The sequence below is a fragment of the Galeopterus variegatus genome, unplaced genomic scaffold, assembly GCF_000696425.1.
Source record: "Galeopterus variegatus unplaced genomic scaffold, G_variegatus-3.0.2 Scaffold1937, whole genome shotgun sequence".
Classification (NCBI taxonomy): Eukaryota; Metazoa; Chordata; class Mammalia; order Dermoptera; family Cynocephalidae; genus Galeopterus; species Galeopterus variegatus.
The window spans coordinates 38,712-60,931 of NW_007728048.1; the positions used below are offsets into that span (position 1 = coordinate 38,712).

A 22,220-nucleotide genomic window follows, 5' to 3' on the forward strand; every position below is an offset into this window, starting at 1 on the left:
TCTGATATCTTTCTCCATTCTCAAGGAGTTTTGTTTTCAAAACATTTTATCTGCCTGCCTTCTGATTTTGAGAAGGCCTTGATCCTAACTCTGATTTTAATTCTGATACAATGCGAATGCAGAGAAATTAATTTGCTCAGTGCAGTGAATTAGCAACAAGAGTAGAATGAGAGCAGAGTTCTAAATTCCCAGGAATAGGACCAAATGTTATCCTTATAACATGTAATCACACAACTTCTAGCAAATACAAAAAAATGTACTTGCTAAGGAGAATGATAATGAATAAACTTTGAGAACAGCCCAAGATGCCTGAATAAGAAAATCTTTTCTTGGTAGACGAGTCAAAAAGCCAACTGTGAATATTGATTAACTGTCGACAGTTTCTTTCTGTCAACTTTCTTTTGCTGTGTTCTACCAGTTAGCACTGCTACAGTGACTGGGAAGTGCTTACTCTCTGGTTGCCTAATTTTGTATATGAGGAATCCTTAAGCCAAAATATTTCCTTACCTCCTTCTTTAATTGTCAAAATCCCATCTATACTGTCAAGTGCAACTTAGATGTTACTTCCTTCAGGATGTCTTTGGCATGCTAGGAAAGGAAATTCCTCTGATTTCTCGAATTTTGTTTTTGCTGTATCTCTTGGCATATTGTACATTTAGCTGTGTAATACATTCATTTGTGTACATCTTTTAGAGTCTCTACTGTATTAAAAAGCTAGCTGTTTTCATTTATTGTTTAATCTTCTAATGGGCCTAGTAATAGTGTATCACACATGAATGGTACCAAACATTTGATCAATGAATAAGTGAATAGGTGTGGTGGACAGGTGTAGTGCCATCCAAAGAATACTACTTTATCCTGTTTTTCTTTTTCTTTTTGTACTATTATTTTTTATTGAAACAATTGATTGTACATATCTGTAGGGTTCAGCATTGAATATCAATACCTGTGTGCAATCTGTGATGCTCATATCAGGATAATTAATATATTTAACATATCTTGTTTTTCTTTTCTAACTACTTTTATTTTTGCTTCTAACATAGTATCTTGAACTAGCAAATGTTCAATAAATGTCTATTGATATAATTGTTTAAAATACTGTTCTTTTAAAAATAACAAAGGCTGTATAAAGTAATAAAGAAAATGGAAAATACATTGTTTTCATTATTTTTCTTAAGAGATATATGTTCCGAGAATTTTTAGCTATAAATAATGAGTTAATTTTGATATGTTAAAATTCATTTTATACTGATATAGAGAGAACTTTGATAACAAATTTCAATAGATTTTGGACTTCAGCATAACTTGATTTGGTCTTGTCATTTACCATCTGTGTGAATTTGGGCAAATTAGCTAATCTCTTTTGAAACCCAAATTCAGCATTTGCAATATTGGGGTACTAACATCAACTTCACAGGTTAGATATATTAAAAGTAAACTTTATACAAACAACCTGAATTATGTGCCCACTCACACTAAATAATAAGTATTGTTGCTCTTCCGTCCTACCCTCCTTTATCAATGACTTAATTTTCATAAATATTAAATCTAATTAAAATGCATAATGTCTTCATTTTGGTTAAACAAAAATTAAAATTCATATGACATTTATTCAAAATTGAATATGCACAATGTAATCCAAACTGAGATGTTTTGCGATGCATTGGAGAAGTTACTGGTGTTCTGGTCATCTCTTTCTTTTCCTTTCTCTTCCAGCAATAGTACTTTTCTTTTGGGGGGAAACTGCCCTTTGACTCCACAGGGGATCAAAGTTCACAATTTGTACAACCTCCGCACTTCCCTATGTCCTATCCACAGGGGTGGGCATGTTTCCAAAATGAGTCAATTCAGTTGCTTTTTTTCCCTAGGACTTGTCAAGTGTGTACTGTAGTTAGAATGTTGTTCTTCTGAGGAAGAAGTAGAGAATCTTTGAGCCTGGGTATAGTTGACCAACATGGCTTTATTTTGGAGAAAGCCATTCTGTGAAAATAGACATACGGAAAGAAGGCCCAGTTACTCTGTATTTGTAATGTGGATCAACAAAATCTCCAGTCTTGGCTAACCTAGTGTAAGTTCAATTTTCACATTTGCAACCAAAGTTTAACAAGCAAGCATATAAAAACAGCGAGTCACCTGGGATTAGCTGTAACCTTCTGTCTCCTCCCTATTCGACCTCTAAATCTTAGCATCTGACCACCAGTTAAACCACGGTGCCTACCAGGTGAAACACTTAGGTCTGATCACCATATGATCTGCTGGTTTCTGTTGCACAGACATAGGCTGTATCCTTAATCCTGGTCACGGTTTGGCAAATGCCAGGTGTTTGTCTGGAGGATATACCAGGTGGGAGAGTGTGGCTGGATTAGTCAACCCTTTAGCATTTTCAAGAAAAAAACTCCAAAAGCCCTCTAGAGCACATGCTTTGTTCTCACAGAACCATTTCAAGCAAAGTCAGAGGAAGGTCCATCAACTTCCTCTACTCTGTACTAAGCAGTGTCAAACCGACCTCATTGACTGTGAGATCTGGCCTGTTCTGTGGGGGGGTTCAAGGGGGTTGAGGGACAGGCGGAGACTCTTGACCAAAATCCACTGCACCAGGTCCCTTGGGTCTAAGTTGCCTGAGACACCAAACTGAATAGCCCCTTAAATGAATTAACAAACCTTAAATTCATGGAAATTATATTTCTCTTTTTTGGTCGTTTTTTCCCTTCCATACTTCCTGCCTTTCCTCCATGTAACATTTTGAAAACTACTTTTTAAGAGTAACATTTTCCCATTACAGAAAAATTTTAAATGCGAAAAACCAAAAAAAGAAAAGAATCACTTACAATACTACCACCTAGAGATATTCCTGGGTTAATTTTTGGAATTTATTCTTCCAACTCTATTTCTATGTAACCGTACTTTAATATAGTTGAAATGATAATGCATATTCAACATTGTGTCTTTTTTGTATTTTCATTTAACAAATCTAAACATTTTCTGCTATTTAGTTTTTGTATCCCTATTTCTTTGGTATTATAAAGCTGCCGTGAAAATCTTAGCATTACCTCTTTGGTGCTGTACTTCAAGGGACATAGAGCATTTATGGCATGTGTAAATGATTTACACCAAGGTACATGATAAACCAGGTATTCGACCCCATATGTGTCTTCCTGCACATAGAGTAAATGTTTAGGATGTATTATAATTTGAGATGATCAGATTAGAGATATACCAAGCACACTTATAGGAATGCAATCAAATGTTAATATGCCTGATACCTGCAAAAATTGTTAGTTTGTGAGTGGAAAGGAAATTCAGGAGAATAAAAATTAAACATAAACATTAGACTTTCCAATCTTTATCCACACTCCCAAGCTGAGGACCCATCATCATTTCCAGTAGGAGAAATGCTTATTTTTCTGCCACGCTTCCTCTGCACAACTGAGAAGATTTTTTCTATCAAACAAAATAGGAACACAGCATTTTGTCTCAAGTTGAAAATGACAGTAGTGTTTTTCACTGCTTTAGAGAAAACTCAAAATACAAAGGAGCTGAAACTTTAAAAAAATTGTTAGAGAAAAGATTAGAATGCAAGAAACGTGTCATTTTGACACCAGTCAGATGTGACTCCTCTTTTTGACTGATCAGCCAAAAGGTCAAGTTCCTCAGCCCAGAGACAGTGCAGAGAGACATTCACTTCTGGCTCTCTAAATCATCTGCTAATGCTTGCAACTTCCTATAACATTTGGCAACCATTTCACTTCACTTCTGAAAACAAATGCAATCAGCAAAGAATGGTTATCTTTGGAAAAAGGGGTGGTAAAAACAAACAAACAAAATAATGGCAAAATAGTTTCTATCATTCATTTTTAAAAGATTCAACTTGAAGTTAGCAGGAGTGTAAGATCACACAGACATAAAAGCTCCATTTAGTCTTAACATTTTTCAAGAGATAAATGGGGTGGAGGTTTACAGGGAGGTTGGAACAGAGTTGACTAGGCATAAAAACAGTAGTATAAAAAATGTTTTTATTTTGTATTTTGAGACTGGAACCTGATATAAATTTCTGACTGTCCATCTTTGACAGAGTGGAGTCTTATTTTCTTTCCAAACTAATAGGCATCTTCTACTTTGATAGCTCCCTCTGTGGCAACTGAAATGATACATACTTTTGAAAAAACTAGCCAGCTTTTGCCCCATCTAAACTCCTAATACGAACAGCAGCACAGACCCAAATTCAATAAATCCTTGGTTCTTGTTCTTTGGACTAAAATGTGGTTTAATTGGACACAGGCATTAAAATGGGAGTTTTGAGATTATCTTGCTGAGTGGTTCTTTACTGGGGGAACGCATTGGACACCTACTCCACTGATAGAATCTAATTCTCTTTTACTTAGGTGGCAGAAGCAGAGATCCAAAAAAACATTGCAAATGCCCCAGGACCCCTTGACAGTAGTGGCAGAATAGGACCAGAACAAGGACTCTTCTCCCAGGATAACATCCTTTCCACCTTGCACCTAGAATCCATGTGGACATTGTACTATAGGGGCAGACACCTTATCCACAGGTACTGCCAAGAGCTTCTTTCCATCTTCACTCTTTAGTGACATCGGCTCCCAACCCATCGTGTCTCAGTTGCTAAACTCTCTTTCCTTGACCAGAACTCAGCCATGGTTGAACTAGATTTATGAGTGAGATTATAGATATGTCTTATCTGATGTGACAACTCCAAACAACTGGTGGTGGTTGAGCGATCATAAGCCTCCATATGCCTCAAAAAGAGTACATGGATGTGTGAGGGATAAAGAGGTTTCACCATGCTGACTTTGATTTACCCTTCACCTCAGCAAATCTTACATGTCTAGAGAGTGGGGATCTAGGCACTGGAAAGCTGCTCTTCCCTAGGCATGGGAACCTGATGTTTGAGAGAGCTAGCAGTGGGGAATCCAGTGGCTTCTTATAATTTGTACTAGTCACTCTTTACCCACTCTGACAGGATGGGAATAGAAGAACTCAGAAGAAATAGCTGTTTTGTTCAGAGCTGGAAACTCCTATTACTGCAACAACAAATATCACTTATGTATGTTTTAAGTTTATTTTAAGGAAATATAGATGTAAGTATACTTGGATTATCTGTGATAATGGGGGTTGTGATAAAGGGGGAAAGGCTAAGGATATCCATATTAGTCTGAAACTATCTTTTCAATATGTATAATAATTTTCAGAAGGACTAGGGGAAATAAGTCCATTAAAGGCTCAAGTAAAGATGGTAATATGTAAGCATATTTATCATTGCACTATTTGTAACAGCCCAAACTGGAAACTTCTCAAGTGCCCACAACAAAGGGATGGATGAATTGGAGTACACTCACACAATAGAATATTATTCAGCAATGAGAATGAAAGATCCACAATCAATGCAACAATATAGATGCATATCACACGTGTAAGCCTGAGACAAAGAAGCCAGACCAAAAGCATACAGAATGATTAATTCTATTCATATAAAAAAGAGCGAAGGCAAAGCTAGTATATGATATTGGAAGTCAGAACAGTAGTTGTCTTTGGAAAAATAAAGTGATAAGGGGATCTTCTGGGGTGCTAATAATGTTCTGTTTCTTATAAGTGCTGGCTCCGGGGCTGTGTTCAGTTGGAGTGAGTTCATTGAGCTGTACACCTGCTTTATGCGATTTCTGTATATATGTTATATTTCAATAACGTTTTTTTAAAGGCATATGGGCAGTTTTCAAGAAGCAGCAAAACCAACACCTATATTTTGGATAAAAATTCCCTCACTTTCATCTTCTGTTGGGAAAAATAAGAATTTTGGAAGTGCATTTCTTTTGTAAAATCTTAATCAGGTAATGAAATGAACTAAACTAGCCAATAGGACAGGAAAAGAGAGAAACATGAAAGTCTCAAGAGAGGAATTCCTATCAGGGACTAGACAGTCCCCTTTCAGAACTCTATGGGCCTGAGAGTTGTAGAGGCAGCAGATCCACCAGAGGCCTTTCACTGCTGTTCAGAAATGCACTTCCTACAGCTAGACAGCTGGCACACAAACCTGGTGAGTAATGGCTCACAACTTCAATTTATTATCAAAATGTTTCCATCACATGGCAAACCTGAAAAGATAAGCAGACGCAGCGCTACATAGATGTAGTTTTGTCCTTCTATCGTAGCCACCGTCAGGGACAGATTTAATGCCGAAAATCCTGCTTGTAAACCACAAGTAATACATATCTCTAGACAACTGTCTAATGCCAATTTTTGCCCCAAAGTTTGTGTTTAAAGCTTTTCATCAATATGATTGATAAGTTTAAAATGTCTCACATTTTCACCTTTACATCACTTTACATCACTTGGTTCTTTATCTTGGTCTGAAACTTCAATGTTCAATCATCATCTATAATAACAGTTACTTAGTCATAAATGTAGTTAATTAAATATAAAAATTATTATTTATACATTACCAAAAATCTCTTAAAAAGGCCAAGTTTTGAGAGAGCGAGCGAGCAAGAAATTGATTAGAAAATTGCAAGGGTCCTCAAAGAATCTCAGTATCAGTCAAAGCAGGTACAACAATAAACATTCATTTTTGCCTGAGTGCTTAAAATAACATGGTTGCAGAATGAGTAACAGAGGCACGGCAAAATAAGTTTACAACTATAAGCCCCAAGGCCCCATGTGCATAAGATTCTTTGGAAGGGTTTTGAAGGAGGATACATGTTGCAAGTAAAAGTAAAAGAGCTTCAGCGACATGTTTTAAATGTCATGTCACCACTGCTGTGCTTCTGATGCCCAGGTGTATTCTTCAACATCTTCTTTCTCCCTTTGATTAGAAATCCCGTCTACCTCAAGGGGTTGACACTGTTTTCTAGGGACAACATCAAACCGGCAGACCATATGAGAAACAGAAATGAATGAAAATATTATCTTTAGAAATAAGCATTTACAGTGGGAAGTGATTGATTTGATAGACCTTAGGACCCCTTCCTCCCTCCGTACCCTTTCTAGAATAACCTAATTTCATCTATATTATGATGTTCTCATCTCTGTTAATTACCCCCAAAACTAAAGTGACTGCTAGGGCCATTTTCTCTCGGCTGGACACTTCCCCACTTCTGCGGTGTCCGCAAGTCTAGTCAAGGGCTGCATTGCTTCTTCTGAAAATCACCAAACCCGGCATTTCTTTTCTGGATTCATGTATGAATTCTTGAGGCATTGAAAGGCTTCTGCAAACTCAGCAGAGTTCTGCAAAGTTCCAATAATCCTTTGAAACAAACAGAAAAAAGTCACCATCTGCATTTGATACTCACGTCCATACTGCATTGAACCCTGTAGAATCTCTATGAAGGCCAAGAGAGTGAATTTCAAATTTAAAGTTTAAAAGAAGAAACAAAAACTAAAACAACTGGTACAATGAGTCAGATCCTTCTCGTTAACAGACTTGTTCAATAGAGAGGTAACGAAGTACAGGAGTTAAGAGCACGGACCTTGGAGAGAGACTGCATAGTGTGCATCCTGGTGACACGGCCTCTCTGCCTCAGTTTCTTCATCTGTAAAATGCATATAGTAATAGTACTTGCATCTTAAGGTTCTCACAGGGAGTTAATTTAAACACACTCTGTATGTGTTTGTAAAATAAATGAATAATTCATATTTGGAGGTGCAATTATTTTAAGAAGAGTTTGGTCAAAGAATAAAATCATGATTTCTCACTATATCATCAAAGGGCTCACACAATAACTTAAATACAGTAGGCTTTAAATAGATTATTTGTTGATTTAATTTAGTAGGGAAGATAATTATTTTCTTTTTTTCCAAACAGACTCCTTCAATATCAGAAACTGGATTCAGCCTGAATAACTGGAAAGGGCTGGCAAAATGTCAGTTTCTTCTTATCTCTGACCCCAGTGGGCAAAACAACACGGTCCACCCTACTATGGGCACCACGCCGCATCTGAGGGGAGGGGCGGGTCAGCGCAGTGAAGCCGAGGGATGTTTTCGCAGCCGCCCTGAACCAGCCCATCCCTGCTGGGCCCAGCTGCCCGGTCACCTGGGGTAGGGGGGGGAGGTCCAGAGGCAAGTGGCCTGCAGAGGTGGGAAGACTGGGGCAAGTGCCAGGGGAGCCCATTCCGACTTTCAGAAAGCCCCACATGCAGCAGATGTAGTAACGTGTATACATCTGAGCTCTTCTGTCCCCTCCAACCTGTCCTCCACACTGCAATCGGAATGATCTTGGAACATTTAAATTCGATGCCATAATTCTCTTACTTAAAACCTTTCCAAGGCTTGAAGAAAATTCAGACTCCTCTGCACGGCCTCCAGTGTCCTGACCCTCCCAGCCTCCTCTTGCCGTTCCTTATTAGGCTCCAACTTGCTGACCTACTTTCCATTCCTCAAACCCACCAACCCAACTTCCCCTCGTCAGGGCCTGCAGCTCCTCCCCAGTCCCCACACGGCTAACTCCTTCTCAGCCTTCATGTCTCTGCTTAAATATCCCTCCCTGGCAGCCTTCTTTGAATACTGTCTAAATTAGTTCCACGTACTTGTACTACCCCTATCGAAGCACCTACCACAATTTACAAAATGATTTGTCCTGTACTTCCTGACATACCCACTGGACTGGAATCTCTCGTAGGGCAGAACACTGTGTATATCTTGCTCCCTGCTGCACCCCCAGAGCCCAGCACAGTGATTTGCATCAGAGGACTCACTGTAATCACCTGTATAGGAGCCCTAAGGTATTATGTAGAAAAATACCGCTTAGTGTTTCTGCTACTGATTTGCTACTATGGACCAACTAGAAGAGAAAGAAAGCATTTCCTTTCCTTCTCCTCAATCCAGGAAAGAGGGATCCATGTTGACTTTCTTCTGTAAGTCTAACTGCTGTGTGTCACCCAGCAACACACCAAGTAACCCTCCATCGCCTCTACCACAACTCCCTGTCTTTCAGGGAGGATGTAAACATTTTTGGTTGGTGGTTTTTTAGGACTCCAAGAGGAATCTTAAAGATGAAAAGAGTCTTCCTGGAGTGAGTGGGTTGAGAAGAAGTGGGGCCAGAGCTGGGGAATTTTTATCTATAAGTCCACTTCGGGGGCCCAGTAATGCCAGGTTGTGTGAATGACAAGGACACGCCCCACACTCTGAGCAAGACCCTGAGAAGACCTCTGATAGGATGGCTTGTGGCTGTTAGGGAATCTGAACGTGAAGACTGCAGGCTCTGGAGGCCCTTACCCATGACCCTTGAAAGGAAAGGAGCCACCTGACTCCAGATGAAGTGCTCAGACTGTAAGGAGCCCAGCAGTGACCATGGCAGGCAGGAATTGGAGGCTATTTTCTAATTTACATGCCCATGTGATGACTGGATTTCTGATTTCTATAACTCTAGAAAGTAAGTACACTGACAAACTACTGAAATTTCATCTTACTTCCCAGATTAGGCTAGGAACTTAGAGCTTGAATAATTTGATTAAAAAAAAAAAGTGTCCCCTTTCTTACATCTTACATGTTCAAGAACAAATTTACTCTTTCAACCATGTGAGGATACAATGAGAAGTCTGCAGTCTGCAACCTGGAAGAGGGTCCTCACCAGAACCTGACCCTGCTAGCACCCCAATCTTGACTTCCTTCCTTCAGAACTGTGAGAAATAAATTTCTGTTGTTCAAAAGCCAAAAAAAGAACAAATTAATTTCTGTAACATAGTCAAAAGTGACTGTAGGAATCAAAAGATCTTAGAAATTAGAAATTTACTAGGCTCAACGACTCTAAAGAGGAGCTTTAATTCATTTAATTCAATCTTCTACCCAATTCAGGCAGCCCTGGATACTGGCTAAGGAACAGCCATCATGGTGGCTTGGGCATCCCTCATATTGGGGAGCGAGTTCCTTGGTCAACAGGGTAAGCATTTGAGAGTCACTGACTGGGAGAGCTGCATTTTATTTTATTTTATTTTATTAAATTTTTTCAAAGGATTATGTCTTAGACTTAGTCATATGAGGATAAGTACTTCAGTAAAAATGTCCAAACCTATGACTTAATTCTACATTTCTCTTAAAAACATTAAAGAAATTAAAAACAATCAAACAAAAAAAAAAAAACCCACAAAAGAAAAGTCTTTGAGAAACAGCACTGGGAGTTGGCAAGGCAGAAACACTCAACCTAATGTGCAGTCAGCTTTTCATCTTCACTCCATCTCCTCTCCTTCCATCCAAACACTTCAACTTAGATAATTTGATCCTGAATAATTAGGTCAACAACACACCAGGGCTTCACTTACTTTCCTAGGACTCTAATTAACGTTTGGTGTTTATAACATCAAATCTTTGGGTGGACGATATGAATAATCCACTTTGAAAAGCAGATACATTATTAATAAAATAAATCCCTTTTCTAAGAGTGAAGTCATATTTCATTAATATTACATGGAATACTTAAATGAATTTCATGCTATATGAATACTATATAGTTCTTGTATTTGTGTTTCTAGTAACAGAAGATAATAAAGACTCGGTTATTTCTTAAGGTGACTTACTTGAAATTTTTACTTTATTATATAAAATAAGTTATTGTACTGCTGCTGTTTTTTCCCTTGGCAAATAATTACTTGTATTAAAAACATCTAAGAGATCTGGAGTTGAATATCATATGACAAAGAATGGACTTTATATCCTGTAACATATCTGACTACTCCTGCCTGCAAGAAACTGGATTTTTGAGTTAGTGAATGGGCTTTTTGCAGTTACTGGGTCTTCTGACAACCTTTTTTACTTCTTTTAAATGAATGACTTGGTTACAAAGTTAACTAGCTTCATTGATGGATAAACTACCCAATCTTTATCATTAACTAATTTTTATAATTCGTTCAAAGCAAAGTCACGTTAATGAGCATATATACCACTATACATTCATAAAGAAATAAATGTCTGAAAAGATTCCTAGGTATGAGCTAAAGATTAATAAGTGCTAAATGGAATTCTATAAAGCTCACCAAAGTCCATACTGACATTTATAAAATATCACAAACCAATGTTAATATTTAAGGTACATGAAGGAAATATCAGTATTTCAAAGAGTTGAGCCTAAGCATGCCAACCTATAGAATAAAAAGAAACAAAACAGCCATATTAGTTGAAAATTTCTACATAAAACACTAAAAAGAATATTCTTTCAGAAATATTAGAAATTAGGCTATGAAAAACACTTCTTGCCTTGACAGTGATATTAATTCTATAAAGTGCCCTTTTTTTCTGACCGGAAAATAATATTGAGCAATCTAAGGATCTAAATCACTTTGTCAGTTTTGACTTGCTTCAAAAAGTTATCAGGCCCTTATATATTACATAGAAATATTATATCTAAATCACTTTAGAAAAGCATTTATAGATTATACAGTAAATATTATTATAACAAATTAACCATTCCCTGAAGTGACTCTGGATGGCTAACCAAAACTGGATTTCCAGAAAGAAGTCAATATTTAAATTGTGGATTCAATTTCTACAATATTCAAGGGGAAATGTTTTTTGTTTTAAATATTAAAGATTTAAAAAGTTTATTTTAAAGTATATAAAGCTTTAGTTAGGAAATAAAACACAATTCTAGATTAGACCTAACAAATATATTTTATAGATTCAGCTTCATATCAGATATATTTTGCCTTTTATTTTTAATAGTGTGTCTATTTAAGCATAAGGTTACAAATCTCCCTCTATTTCAGAAATATTTTCACACAAATCACCACATACATTTTTTTAATAGCAACTCAATATCTATTAGTTTTTAATGTTCTTTAAAAAATATGTTTTACTTTGTACAGCCAGGAAGCAGCCTTTTTCCAAAACTAAATGTAACCTCAACCTTTTGCCAAGGAAATCCCTTTTACCTCCAGAGAAAATAATAGTTTCCTTGACAAAAGGTTGGCATTCCGTTTACCCTTAAACACACACACACAAACTTCTCTTATTATGAATGAAAAATAGTCAAAAAAGCATCTTTGGAGCCAGAACCAAAAAATAAAAAATTAAAAAAATTAAAGATACAAATAATTTCACATATTTACAATAAAATACTATTTTTAGTTTGAAATTGCGGGTAGAAAAGTTACATACTTATATACATATCATTTAACCAGCAATTTATTACTGACGTTCTAAACTAGGCAGAAGACATGAGCAACAAGTGACTGTCAGCTGATATGAAAATGTTACAAAGTCCATAAACATTTTTCATAGGTATTCTTATTTTGTTCATATCTTTTATCTAAAAATAACCCCAGTACTAATTTTTAAACACACACACATAAAAAACAGGCACTGCGTATACATTAACATTAATACTCCAGCAACTTTCACGATAAATTAATCCTCATTTTACATATCAAGAAACTGAGGCACAGAGGTTAAGTAACAGTTAGTAAATGGTGGAATCATGGCTGGAGCTTAAGTTTTTCTTATTTCAAAATCTGCATTCACTTTTACCATGTGAGTGTCATGATTTTTTTCTGAGCTAACCAGAATGGAGAAGGGGATGGCTGAAGACAGCGATACAGTTACAGGAAAGAGAACTAGGGAAGAAACAAACATACAGAAAAATCCTAACAAAAAGCCCAAATGAGAAGTCACAGAGCATCACCACTGGTATAGGAATAGTTTCCCACACTATATAGCTTTTGAGGATTTCACTAAATTAATAAACAGCAAAATCATAATTAACGACCATAAAAATAGTCTGCATCATAAAAATGATTTAAGTTTTCTGTTAAGGCAGAAAGGAAGATGACGTACTTTAAAGAGAAATTTTAATCCAATGGTTAACACAAAAATGTTAATACTCAAAAGAAACAAACTTTACCCATCAAAAAATTAATTTGTGATCTCTTATTCTCAGAGAATGGCAGATGCACAAGATATTATAGTAAAATTACTCAAATTTACCTTGGTTTTTATGGATAAATGTGTTAGTTCATGGGGATATACATGGTAAAGCTTTGACAAATTAAACTGTCTGGTGGTTTGTGTGAGATTATAAATGCTCTCTACTAAATTGATCCAACAACTTTTGTTACTCATCACCTAAAAAGCCGTTGATTTGGGTATTTTAGCAGGACTAAATTTAACTTGGATTACACAGACAACAGGCATAAAATAAACAGTTGTTGAGTGAATGAATTTTAAAAGACCTGTTAAAGCAAATGCTAGATGGTGATGACGATGATGACAATGCTGATACTGGAACAAGCAGAGTAAATTCTCTAATTTTTAAATGCACTATTTTATTGTTTCATAATTGAATGTGTTTTTCTGCAGGAGCAAATGATCGGGGCAATATGTTCACTCTCATTTTATGTAGGGCTTTTAAAATTTAGCACATTAGTTCTCTTTTATTCACAAATTCCATCTTCCAACTACCCTACAAAATTTTGCTTTTTTTTCAGACTTTCTTACCTGAGAGGTGTTGTTGCTGATCAGCAAATGAGAGATTAGTGATATAGTACATTGGGAAAGGATAGCATTAGAAATTCATTCCTAAAATAGATACACAAGGACCTAGGATTTAACATTCAAATGTTGGTTAAAGTAATTCACTTTCAATCCATTCTTCTCTTAGATTTTTTAATTTGGGAAGGTCTTTAGAAATCTTCTAACTTAATCTTCCATTCTGTAGAGCACTTTCTCTAACATCGTGATAGGCTAGTCTCTTACCTCTTCAGTATTCTCTCTCCTGGAGATTGAAGGATAATGTTATTCTATCTTAGAGAACCTCTAATTAGTAAAAAGTTTCCCTTTATGTTGAATGGAAATTTTTATTTGGAATTTGGAACTCATTGGTCTAGGCCTAAACCATTCACAGACTCTTAAAAATGTCTTTATGCTAGCTTTAAATAGAGCCACTGTTCTGAGGTGACATCTTTGTTGGAATAATCACTCACTGAGCCTGGGACACATACATTCTGAGCAAAAAAGCAGCCAAGGCTAGGCTTGTGTAAACTACCCAGATGTGTTCTGTTGATCCTGTCTGTGAGCCTCAAAAAAAAAAAAAAAAAAAAAAAAGCACTGGATTTCTAAATGGTATAGAATCAGAGTTAGAAAAAAACCAAATTCCAAACGTGGAAGCAATGGAACCCATACTGCAGTACCTTGATTGCTGTTCATACCTGAAATTGCCTGGACTGTGCACATCTGTTTTAATGGAGTTGACCGCATACTCTGGCCTATAGGTCCCACACCACACCTAGGGATAGAATAGAAAAATCAAAGCAGTGTGCTCAGATTCAATAAAGAATTATTTGTTTGAGTGGGTTGTGGCAGGAGGGGAGGAGGAGGAAAATTAAATTGCAATTCTGCATTCCATAACCATTCATACTCTTCAAATTAAGTTCAATGATAGGCAACCAAAAACAGTTATTTATCATTAATAGGATCTGACAATCTGTTATAACAATGAAATTTAGTCAAGTCGAATGCTCTGCCACAACTGATTAAAACAAAGTTCAGCATGTGATATCTAACTTACTGTGAAATTATAACTCAAAATGATTTTCATATCTATCAATTAAGAAAGATATAATACCTGGGCAAAGTTCAAGAAGAACAGCTGTTTGTGATTTAGGTCAAGTCCAGGAAGTAATTTTTCTTCACCATTCTTTTTAATATAATTCTGATAGGCCTAGGCAGTTAACAAAATAGAAACATGATGTTTATAATTTCTAAATTTATATATGAACCTATGCTATAGATTATTTAACCAAATAATTAAACTTTTATATCAAAATTGCCATAATAATACATTTAGATATGGCAACGTACAACTATTTCATGGATTAGAAAGAAAACTAGAATTTATTTACAAATGCTCTGGAAAGAATAGGATACTGACCAGCAGATGACAAGAGCTTGGCACATGTCAGATGATCAAAAAATGTTAGTTGAATGAATGAATGACTTCAATAAGTGATTAAAAACTTATCTAAATGTTGTTCTATAGACAGACGGATAGGTTCAGCCACTTGGATGAAGGGATTGCCAAGGGAGTCTGCAATTGCTATATTTAGCTTAGTTAGTATTCTTAGTAAAGTGGACTCATACCAGACTTCATTTGAGTGCTCCTTGCCAAAAATCAAGAGATTCTCTTGAGCTCTCTTAGAGACCTAGTATCCTATGAGTCTAAAGGTAAGGATTAGCAATTATTGTGGACCCCTAAAGACAAGACAAAATAGACTTAATCTCAGTTACTTTAGGAGGAAGGAATTTAGGTAACTTGAATGGCAAAAAAATGTTAATTCTTAAAGATTTATGGATACTATTTAAAAAATGTAGTTTTTCCCTACTAAATATACCTATGAAAGGGGCTGATAACAAACTTTCTGAGAAATTTCCAATTTAATACAAAGGAAGGTGACCAATTAAATAAGCAGACGATATATTTCATTTCCTCCTACTCACCATCAACGTAAATTTATTGAGCCTCTATTATGTAAAGATGCTGGGGACATGGGGAAGACTTGAGCCTTCTCCCTTTCAGGGAGCTCATAATCTAGCGGGGGCGGGGAGGGGGGGAAGAATTACATGCAAGAATTCATGTATTTTCAAAGTGTAATGAAATATTTGCACTAGATGAAGGATCTCACTAGAAGTACCACCAGCTCAGACTCTGGCTGGATTTACAGCAGAGATTCTCAATCTGGCTGTATATTAGAATTTCCATGGGAATATTAAGAATGCCAGTGTCTTCCCATTTCCAGCCAAGATGGAGTGACAGGCACTAGATGGTTTAACCTCCCACTGAAACAACCAAATTATGGGCAAAATATATAAAACAATGGTTTGCATAACAAACACTAGACATCAGGCAAAAGGAGAATGATCCCTGAGAGATGGTAAGTGTAGTGGATCAAATTATGTAGCCCCAAAACTCCCTGAAACTTGAATTGTGTCCCCCAAGTTTTATGTATTAGAAATTTAGCCCCCACTGTGAACTGTTAAGAGGGTGGGAAATCCTATAATGGTAATTGAAAGGTGGAGCCTTGAAGAGGTGATTGGATGGTAGGACCATGCGGTAGTGAATGGATTAATAATGATGGTCAGGGGCATGGTTCTGAGGGCTTTAAAAGAAGAGGAAAGTCTGTCTTTCTCTCTCTGCTCTCTTTGCTTCCATCATCTTGCAATGTGAGACCCCTGGGTCACTGTAGCCGCTACCAGATGGACTTTGGATTTCCCAGCCTCAGAAACTATAAGCAAGAAATTTTATTTTTCTTTATAAATTACCCAGTTCCAAGTATTTTGTTATAAGCAACAAAAATGGACTAATACAGTAAGCAAACAAAATGAGTCCTATGATTTTTTTTTTTTTTGGTCCTTTTTGAGACCGGCTGCAACGCGCTCAGCCAGTGAGTGCTGTGAGCGCACCGGTCATCTCTATATAGGATCCGAACCCGCGGCAGGAGTGCTGCTGCACTCCCAGCACCGCAGTCTCCCGAGTGCGCCACGGGCTCGGCCCATGAGTCCTATGATTATCCCAGCTTATTGCCCTGAGAATTTTCAGGCCACACGTGGAGAGGAGAAACCCATTCAGAGCCCAGGGGACTCCTTGAATTGAGACATCTCATTCAGGGACACCGAGGACAGGGTTCTGAAGAGGAGAAAGCTGCATGGAAAGAGAACTTCAGTGATCACTGATGGTCACCCTCAAGCACTCAGCTTAGCACTGATTTGGAGATGGGCATGAGCAAACCACCCACTGGTAGGAGAACAATCACCTACCACACAGGGTGAGGAGGAAACCCTCGAGATTCACATGGTAGGGTCTTGCTTCAGCAACGGGGAATAATCTTTCCTACACTGAGCACTGTCCCAGTCCCACCTAACAATCTGTAAAAGCAAGATCTAAAAGGATCCAACTATTTCCGAGGAATTTAACTGTATCCTAGCGTAAAGCTCAAGAACACATATAGAAAAACAAAAGATATCCAGCACCCAAAGAGGTAAAATGCACAATATTTGGCATCTAATAAAAAAGGTTACCAAGTGTACCGAGCAGCAGCAATCTACCGTCCCCCAGGAAGTAGCTGGGACTCGTTCTTTTGGAAGCCTTCCTTGTATCTGGCTTACTCTCCCAAGCCGCATACTCTGATCATCCTTGGTCACTGTCGAATCACAGGCCCTACGAGCCATCTCTCCCTACACTGCTCTCATGCTTCCTCTTCCCTGACCAGCCACCAATGTTCTCCTCCTCTCCTCTAACCCCCAAATTTCTATGGTGAACAAACAACCCTACCTCCTTGTCCACTTCACCGAACATTCCACTCACCCTCATCTTAGAGAAGCCTTGGTTCGACCTAGGGACACCTGTCCCTTGTACCATCTTAGGTAGACTCCACTCATTCTCCGTCACATGGCTACCTCAGGGTTGAGAGAAGCACTCAAAATCATCCTTATTCCTCCTGGTGGGTTCCAAGACCATCATTCCTCTACCACTTTGTGACAATTGCTACTTTTTCTTGTATGCATGGCATCTTGCCAGACCACCCTTTAATTCTTGTTCAGATCATCAAATAGTGACATCTTTTATGGAGGGTTCATTGCTACCACTCCAGCACCTACAGTAGCACCAAGCCCATAGTAAAGCCCTCAGTAAGTATTTGTTGAATGCAAGAATGAATGGAAGGCTAAATGAGCTTCTAAGGCGTGCTCCACTGACAACATTTCTCTGAGTATAATAGTTTGGTCACCTACAAGGTCACATGCTGAAACCATATCACCTATAGTCCCTTACTATAAATATCATGCCTGGGTTTATGCTGATTATTATCCCTCCACTGATCAATGGCCCTGAAATAATCCTAATGGAACAACTTTTCTAAAAAAATTATTTCAGAGATTATTTCCTAGAAAAATGTTGCCTTGTCTGTGGAACTTGCACGTCTCCTTATTTCCATTGATATAAGATTCTGTGTTTCCTCTTCTCCTTGGCTTTTTTTAAGTTCTATCATGTCAAGTGTACTGACCCTTATGGTTAGCATATTTACAATCCCCTTTCTCCTCACATATTTTCCATTTTTTATTCATTGTTTACTGCTTATATTAAATGTGTCTTTTGTGAAAGGCCTTACATAAATGATCAAATATAATAAATAAATACTCCAAACACTAAAATGGGAAGAAAATATTATTACTCACTCTGTATGCTTGGCCAATACCTCCATTATCAGCAATATTTTCACCCAGTGTATTAATTCCATTGAGCTGGTAAGAAAATAAAAAAGACCCTTTATTAGGATTATTAAGAAAAGCACCAATAGTTGACATAAGATTGAACATATCTAAAACTTTTCAAGAGAATGCTAACAACATACGTGCTGTCCACCTGCGAGGTCCCAGGAAAAGTTTCCATACTGGTACACCATGCACTGGGATTGCTCTTTAAAGTTATTTGCAGACTCTTGACTCCACCAGTCGACAAGGTCTCCATCTTTGTTAAAATTTCTGCCTATAAAAATATTTATTTAAGCAAAATAGGAACTTATTATATATTAACAAGAATTACAATAAGACATCTTTAATTCAAAGTGCAAGGACTGATAGAGTGCTGTGTGGGAGAACATTAAACTGGACAGAAGATGAGAGAAACTGGTATCCTTCCCCACACAGAGCTGGTGAAGCCTGCACAGCCAGAGTGCCTCACTGGGTATTGACTTAGGTATTTCAGCCACTTGGCTCTTGACATCTCAGAGCAGGCCACCACATGAAATACTCCTGAAATCATGCCTTGTTCTGTTGGGTGGTTTTCACTTGAATCAAGTCTGTTTCACTTGATATTTTGAGATTTTTAAAAGGTCAACATTTTTTATTCTGCCATTCATTTCAAATTCACAGACCCCACATGAGACACTGTGGTTTCACAGTTTCCTTGTATATCAAGCACAAAGAAAAAGTCTCCTTTTTCTCTTGGAGCTTTTCTGCCAAACCTAAACTACACTGATCTTCCCCTTTTTGAGCTCCGATTGCATATATATATGTCATATGTTTTGACACTTAATTTTATCATCTTTTAAATATTTATCTGTGATGTAGTGAATAAGAAAATAGCTAAGAAGGCAAACTACTTGAACTTACATCCTGGTTCCACCAATTTCTAGCTTTGTAATTTTGAGCAAGTCTTTTACGTGCCTCTACTTTTTTCCATTTGAAAAACAGAAATAGGATTACATACCTATCAAGTACATACCTATCAAGATAGTTGCATAGTTTAATTGAGTTAACAGACACTAAGTCTTTTTAAAAATTTTATTCTTCCTGTCCCCTTTCTTTCTCTGGCACTCTAAAGTTGGGTCTAGTTAAGGCTTAATTATTCTTTCACTATTGTTCTCTTTCTACTTTCCTTACACTTGTGAACTAATCTTTGTCATAGCTTCAACTATCACCTCTTTAAATAGCTCATGTCTTTACTTCTTTTCCTTTCAGCTTTCATTGAAACTCTAAGTCTACTTTGCCATTTAGGGCAGCATATAAACATTTAAGTGCCCACTGTTTGCAAGAGCCTGAACTAGGTACTAGGTATAAAATGCAAAAAAAAAAAAGTCCTTGACCACAAGCAGCTTAAGAGACTTACAGGCACTTTGATAGGAAATACTTTCTGATTTTACATTTTGTTTTAAGACAAGGACATGGATATGTACAATCAGAAGATAAAATCAAGTATTATTGCTGGTGTTGACAAATACCATAGTATTTCTCAATACAAACATCTGCTATATTATTTCGGAATGTAAAGCACACATTGCTTACCTCATTATTAGAAATTTTTGATCTTCTTAAGCAACAATCCAAAGGGAACACCGAAAGTGTGGTGAAAATTGGACCAATAATACATAGATGAATAAATATGGTTTGTACTGATAAATTCTAATAAGTCTTAATCAAATTTATGAGGATATGTCTCAGCCAAAGGAAAATGTCAACTGCACTTTACCATTGTCATCGAAGCCATGGGTGATTTCATGTCCTATGACCATGCCGATACCCCCATAGTTCAATGAGTTGGACTGCTGGGCACTAAAGAAGGGGGGCTGCAGAATGCCAGCGGGGAAGACTACGAAGAGAGAAGAGAAGATGGTTAAAGATGATCTGTGGCATTACTCTATGACGGCAGGCCTGGGGTTGGCTCCTTGCTTGCGAAGCTGTTTTTTAATATGTCAGTTTCACTTAGGTATATACAAAAATCTTCTGTGATAGAAACAAATGCACATCTTTTATTATAATGACAACAAAGAGTTCATCCTGGAGTGGCACCATAATCTATGCTTTATAACCACGACTCACTTTACAATCTTTTTTAAGAGTATTTTCTAGTGTAAGGAGTTTGAAGCAAGGGAAAATTATAATATTCATTCAGAAGGTCCTTTCTCCCTTGTAAATATTTAGAAGAAATAGTTACTCAATAACCTAAGTATTACTTTTAATGTTATCTCTAAAATTTTATCCATCTATGATATCATCTTAAATAAACAGAGCCACTCAGTCAAAGGAATCCCTCAATCACATAACCTTATTTTATTTTCATCAAGGCACCTCTGACTACCTAATATTCTGTTTGCGTCCTTTTTCTCTCCGCCCAACTGCCACACCAGTACCTCAGAGATTAGCCCTTTGAGAGCAGAGATTTGTATGTCTATACATACGTTTGTTTGTTTGTGTTTTGGTCCATTTGTTTTTTCAGTTCATTATCTTTAGTACCAAAACCTAGAACAGTGTCTGGAACATAAACAGTGCTCAGAAAACGTGTTGAATAAATGAATAATCAATGATGAATGAATGAGTAATCACCTTAATTTACTAAGGTGTCCTGCAGAGTTTAGTAAATAACTAAATTGTCATTTTTAAATGTCCACCCTGACATCTGCATTAACTTGCTAACTTTCTCTGTTCAGATGTCTCACAAACACCTCAAATCTAATGTGTCAAACATCAAACTCATTCTCCCTCTAAGCTATCACTCTCTTGATGTATCATTTCTGCTAACGGAACCTGAAGGGTCTCAATTGCCAAAAGTGAACACTTTTTATCTATCTTACAGGCCTTCCTTTTACAAAGTCTTTACCATCAACTTGGGCAAGACTGGGTAAAGTACCTTCCTTCTGGCAGCATCTCCAGTTACCTGCTCCTGTCAGTCTCAACACCATCAGCCTACTTCACGCTCTCATTGCTGGTCTCAAGAATTACTTAATTTCCTAATCTGGCTTCCCACTGCCTGTCTTACCCAATGATAATCTACCTTAAACCTAATCTATCCTCTAAAGCTATCCTGCAGCCAGATGAAAGTACAACTCTGGTCATTACCACTCTTCTGCTAATAAACTTTGGATGCTTATCACTGCTCTCTAATGAACACAGCATCTTCTTCCTGGCCTTTGACTCCGTGGGCCTCTCCTACCTCTCCACCCCGCTCAGGGCCTCCCCTTCCCTGCCATTATGCTGTTATAGTGTATTCTCCAGCCAAACTGCACTTTAACTATTTCTGAAATATACTAACAATGTGTCTTTATTCTCTTCTCTTGGAATACATTTTCCCTGTTTAATAAAAAGATCATTGTTTTGGGGCCATGCTGTTTTGAGGTGGTTAATCTTTGACCTTAGAAAGAAATTAAAATTAATGCTCATAGTTTAATAATTTTATCCTTCATGTTTTAAAATTCTAGTATTCACTGAGTAACTGAAACATTATGTTCTGTAATTGAAAAAAGAAAATCTTTAGTATCAAATTTAGTACCTATTACATGCAAAGCCCTGGGAAATTGCTACGTGGGATATCATGAATATAAGACAAGGGCCCTGACCTTAAGAAATTTAAGATCTACTAACATTACAGTAGCAAATATTTCTTTGTCTTTCAGGTGAGCTGAATATGACATAACCTTGCCTGGGTTTCAGGAATATATATTAAATATTTACAGAGGAGACTTTAAAAATACTCTGAGCAATTGAATTGCTCTCCAGACCTTTAAAACATTCAAATGACAAAATAATGAAAAAATACTTTGTCCTTGGAGAATTTTGGTGAAAGTTATACCTCACGTGTATCTGCCTGAGCTAAACAGTGCCAAGGAATTATTTTTAGTTTAAAGCACAAAAATTTTGTGCAGTACTTTATTAACTTAAATTGAACACTATCTCCCACACTATGTACTTTGATTAATATCCACCCATTATATAAAATGCTCTTATGAAATGTGCTA

General features: G+C 37.0%; 1 protein-coding gene across 3 annotated transcripts in view; it reads right to left on the reverse strand.

Annotated features, from left to right (window-relative positions):
• Window positions 1-1,940: 1,940 nt before the first annotated feature.
• Window positions 1,941-22,220, reverse strand: part of MME (membrane metallo-endopeptidase) — a 148,352-nt gene continuing 128,072 nt past the window's right edge. For all 3 annotated transcript variants that reach the window (XM_008579682.1, XM_008579684.1, XM_008579681.1), the window contains exons 18-23: window positions 19,958-20,077; window positions 18,342-18,475; window positions 18,166-18,231; window positions 14,561-14,656; window positions 14,145-14,221; window positions 1,941-7,258 (exon numbers count right to left, since the gene is read on the reverse strand). In XM_008579682.1, the coding sequence (XP_008577904.1) occupies window positions 7,159-7,258; window positions 14,145-14,221; window positions 14,561-14,656; window positions 18,166-18,231; window positions 18,342-18,475; window positions 19,958-20,077 (593 nt within the window). In that variant the 3' untranslated portion in view covers window positions 1,941-7,158. The remainder of the gene's footprint in view (window positions 7,259-14,144; window positions 14,222-14,560; window positions 14,657-18,165; window positions 18,232-18,341; window positions 18,476-19,957; window positions 20,078-22,220) is intronic.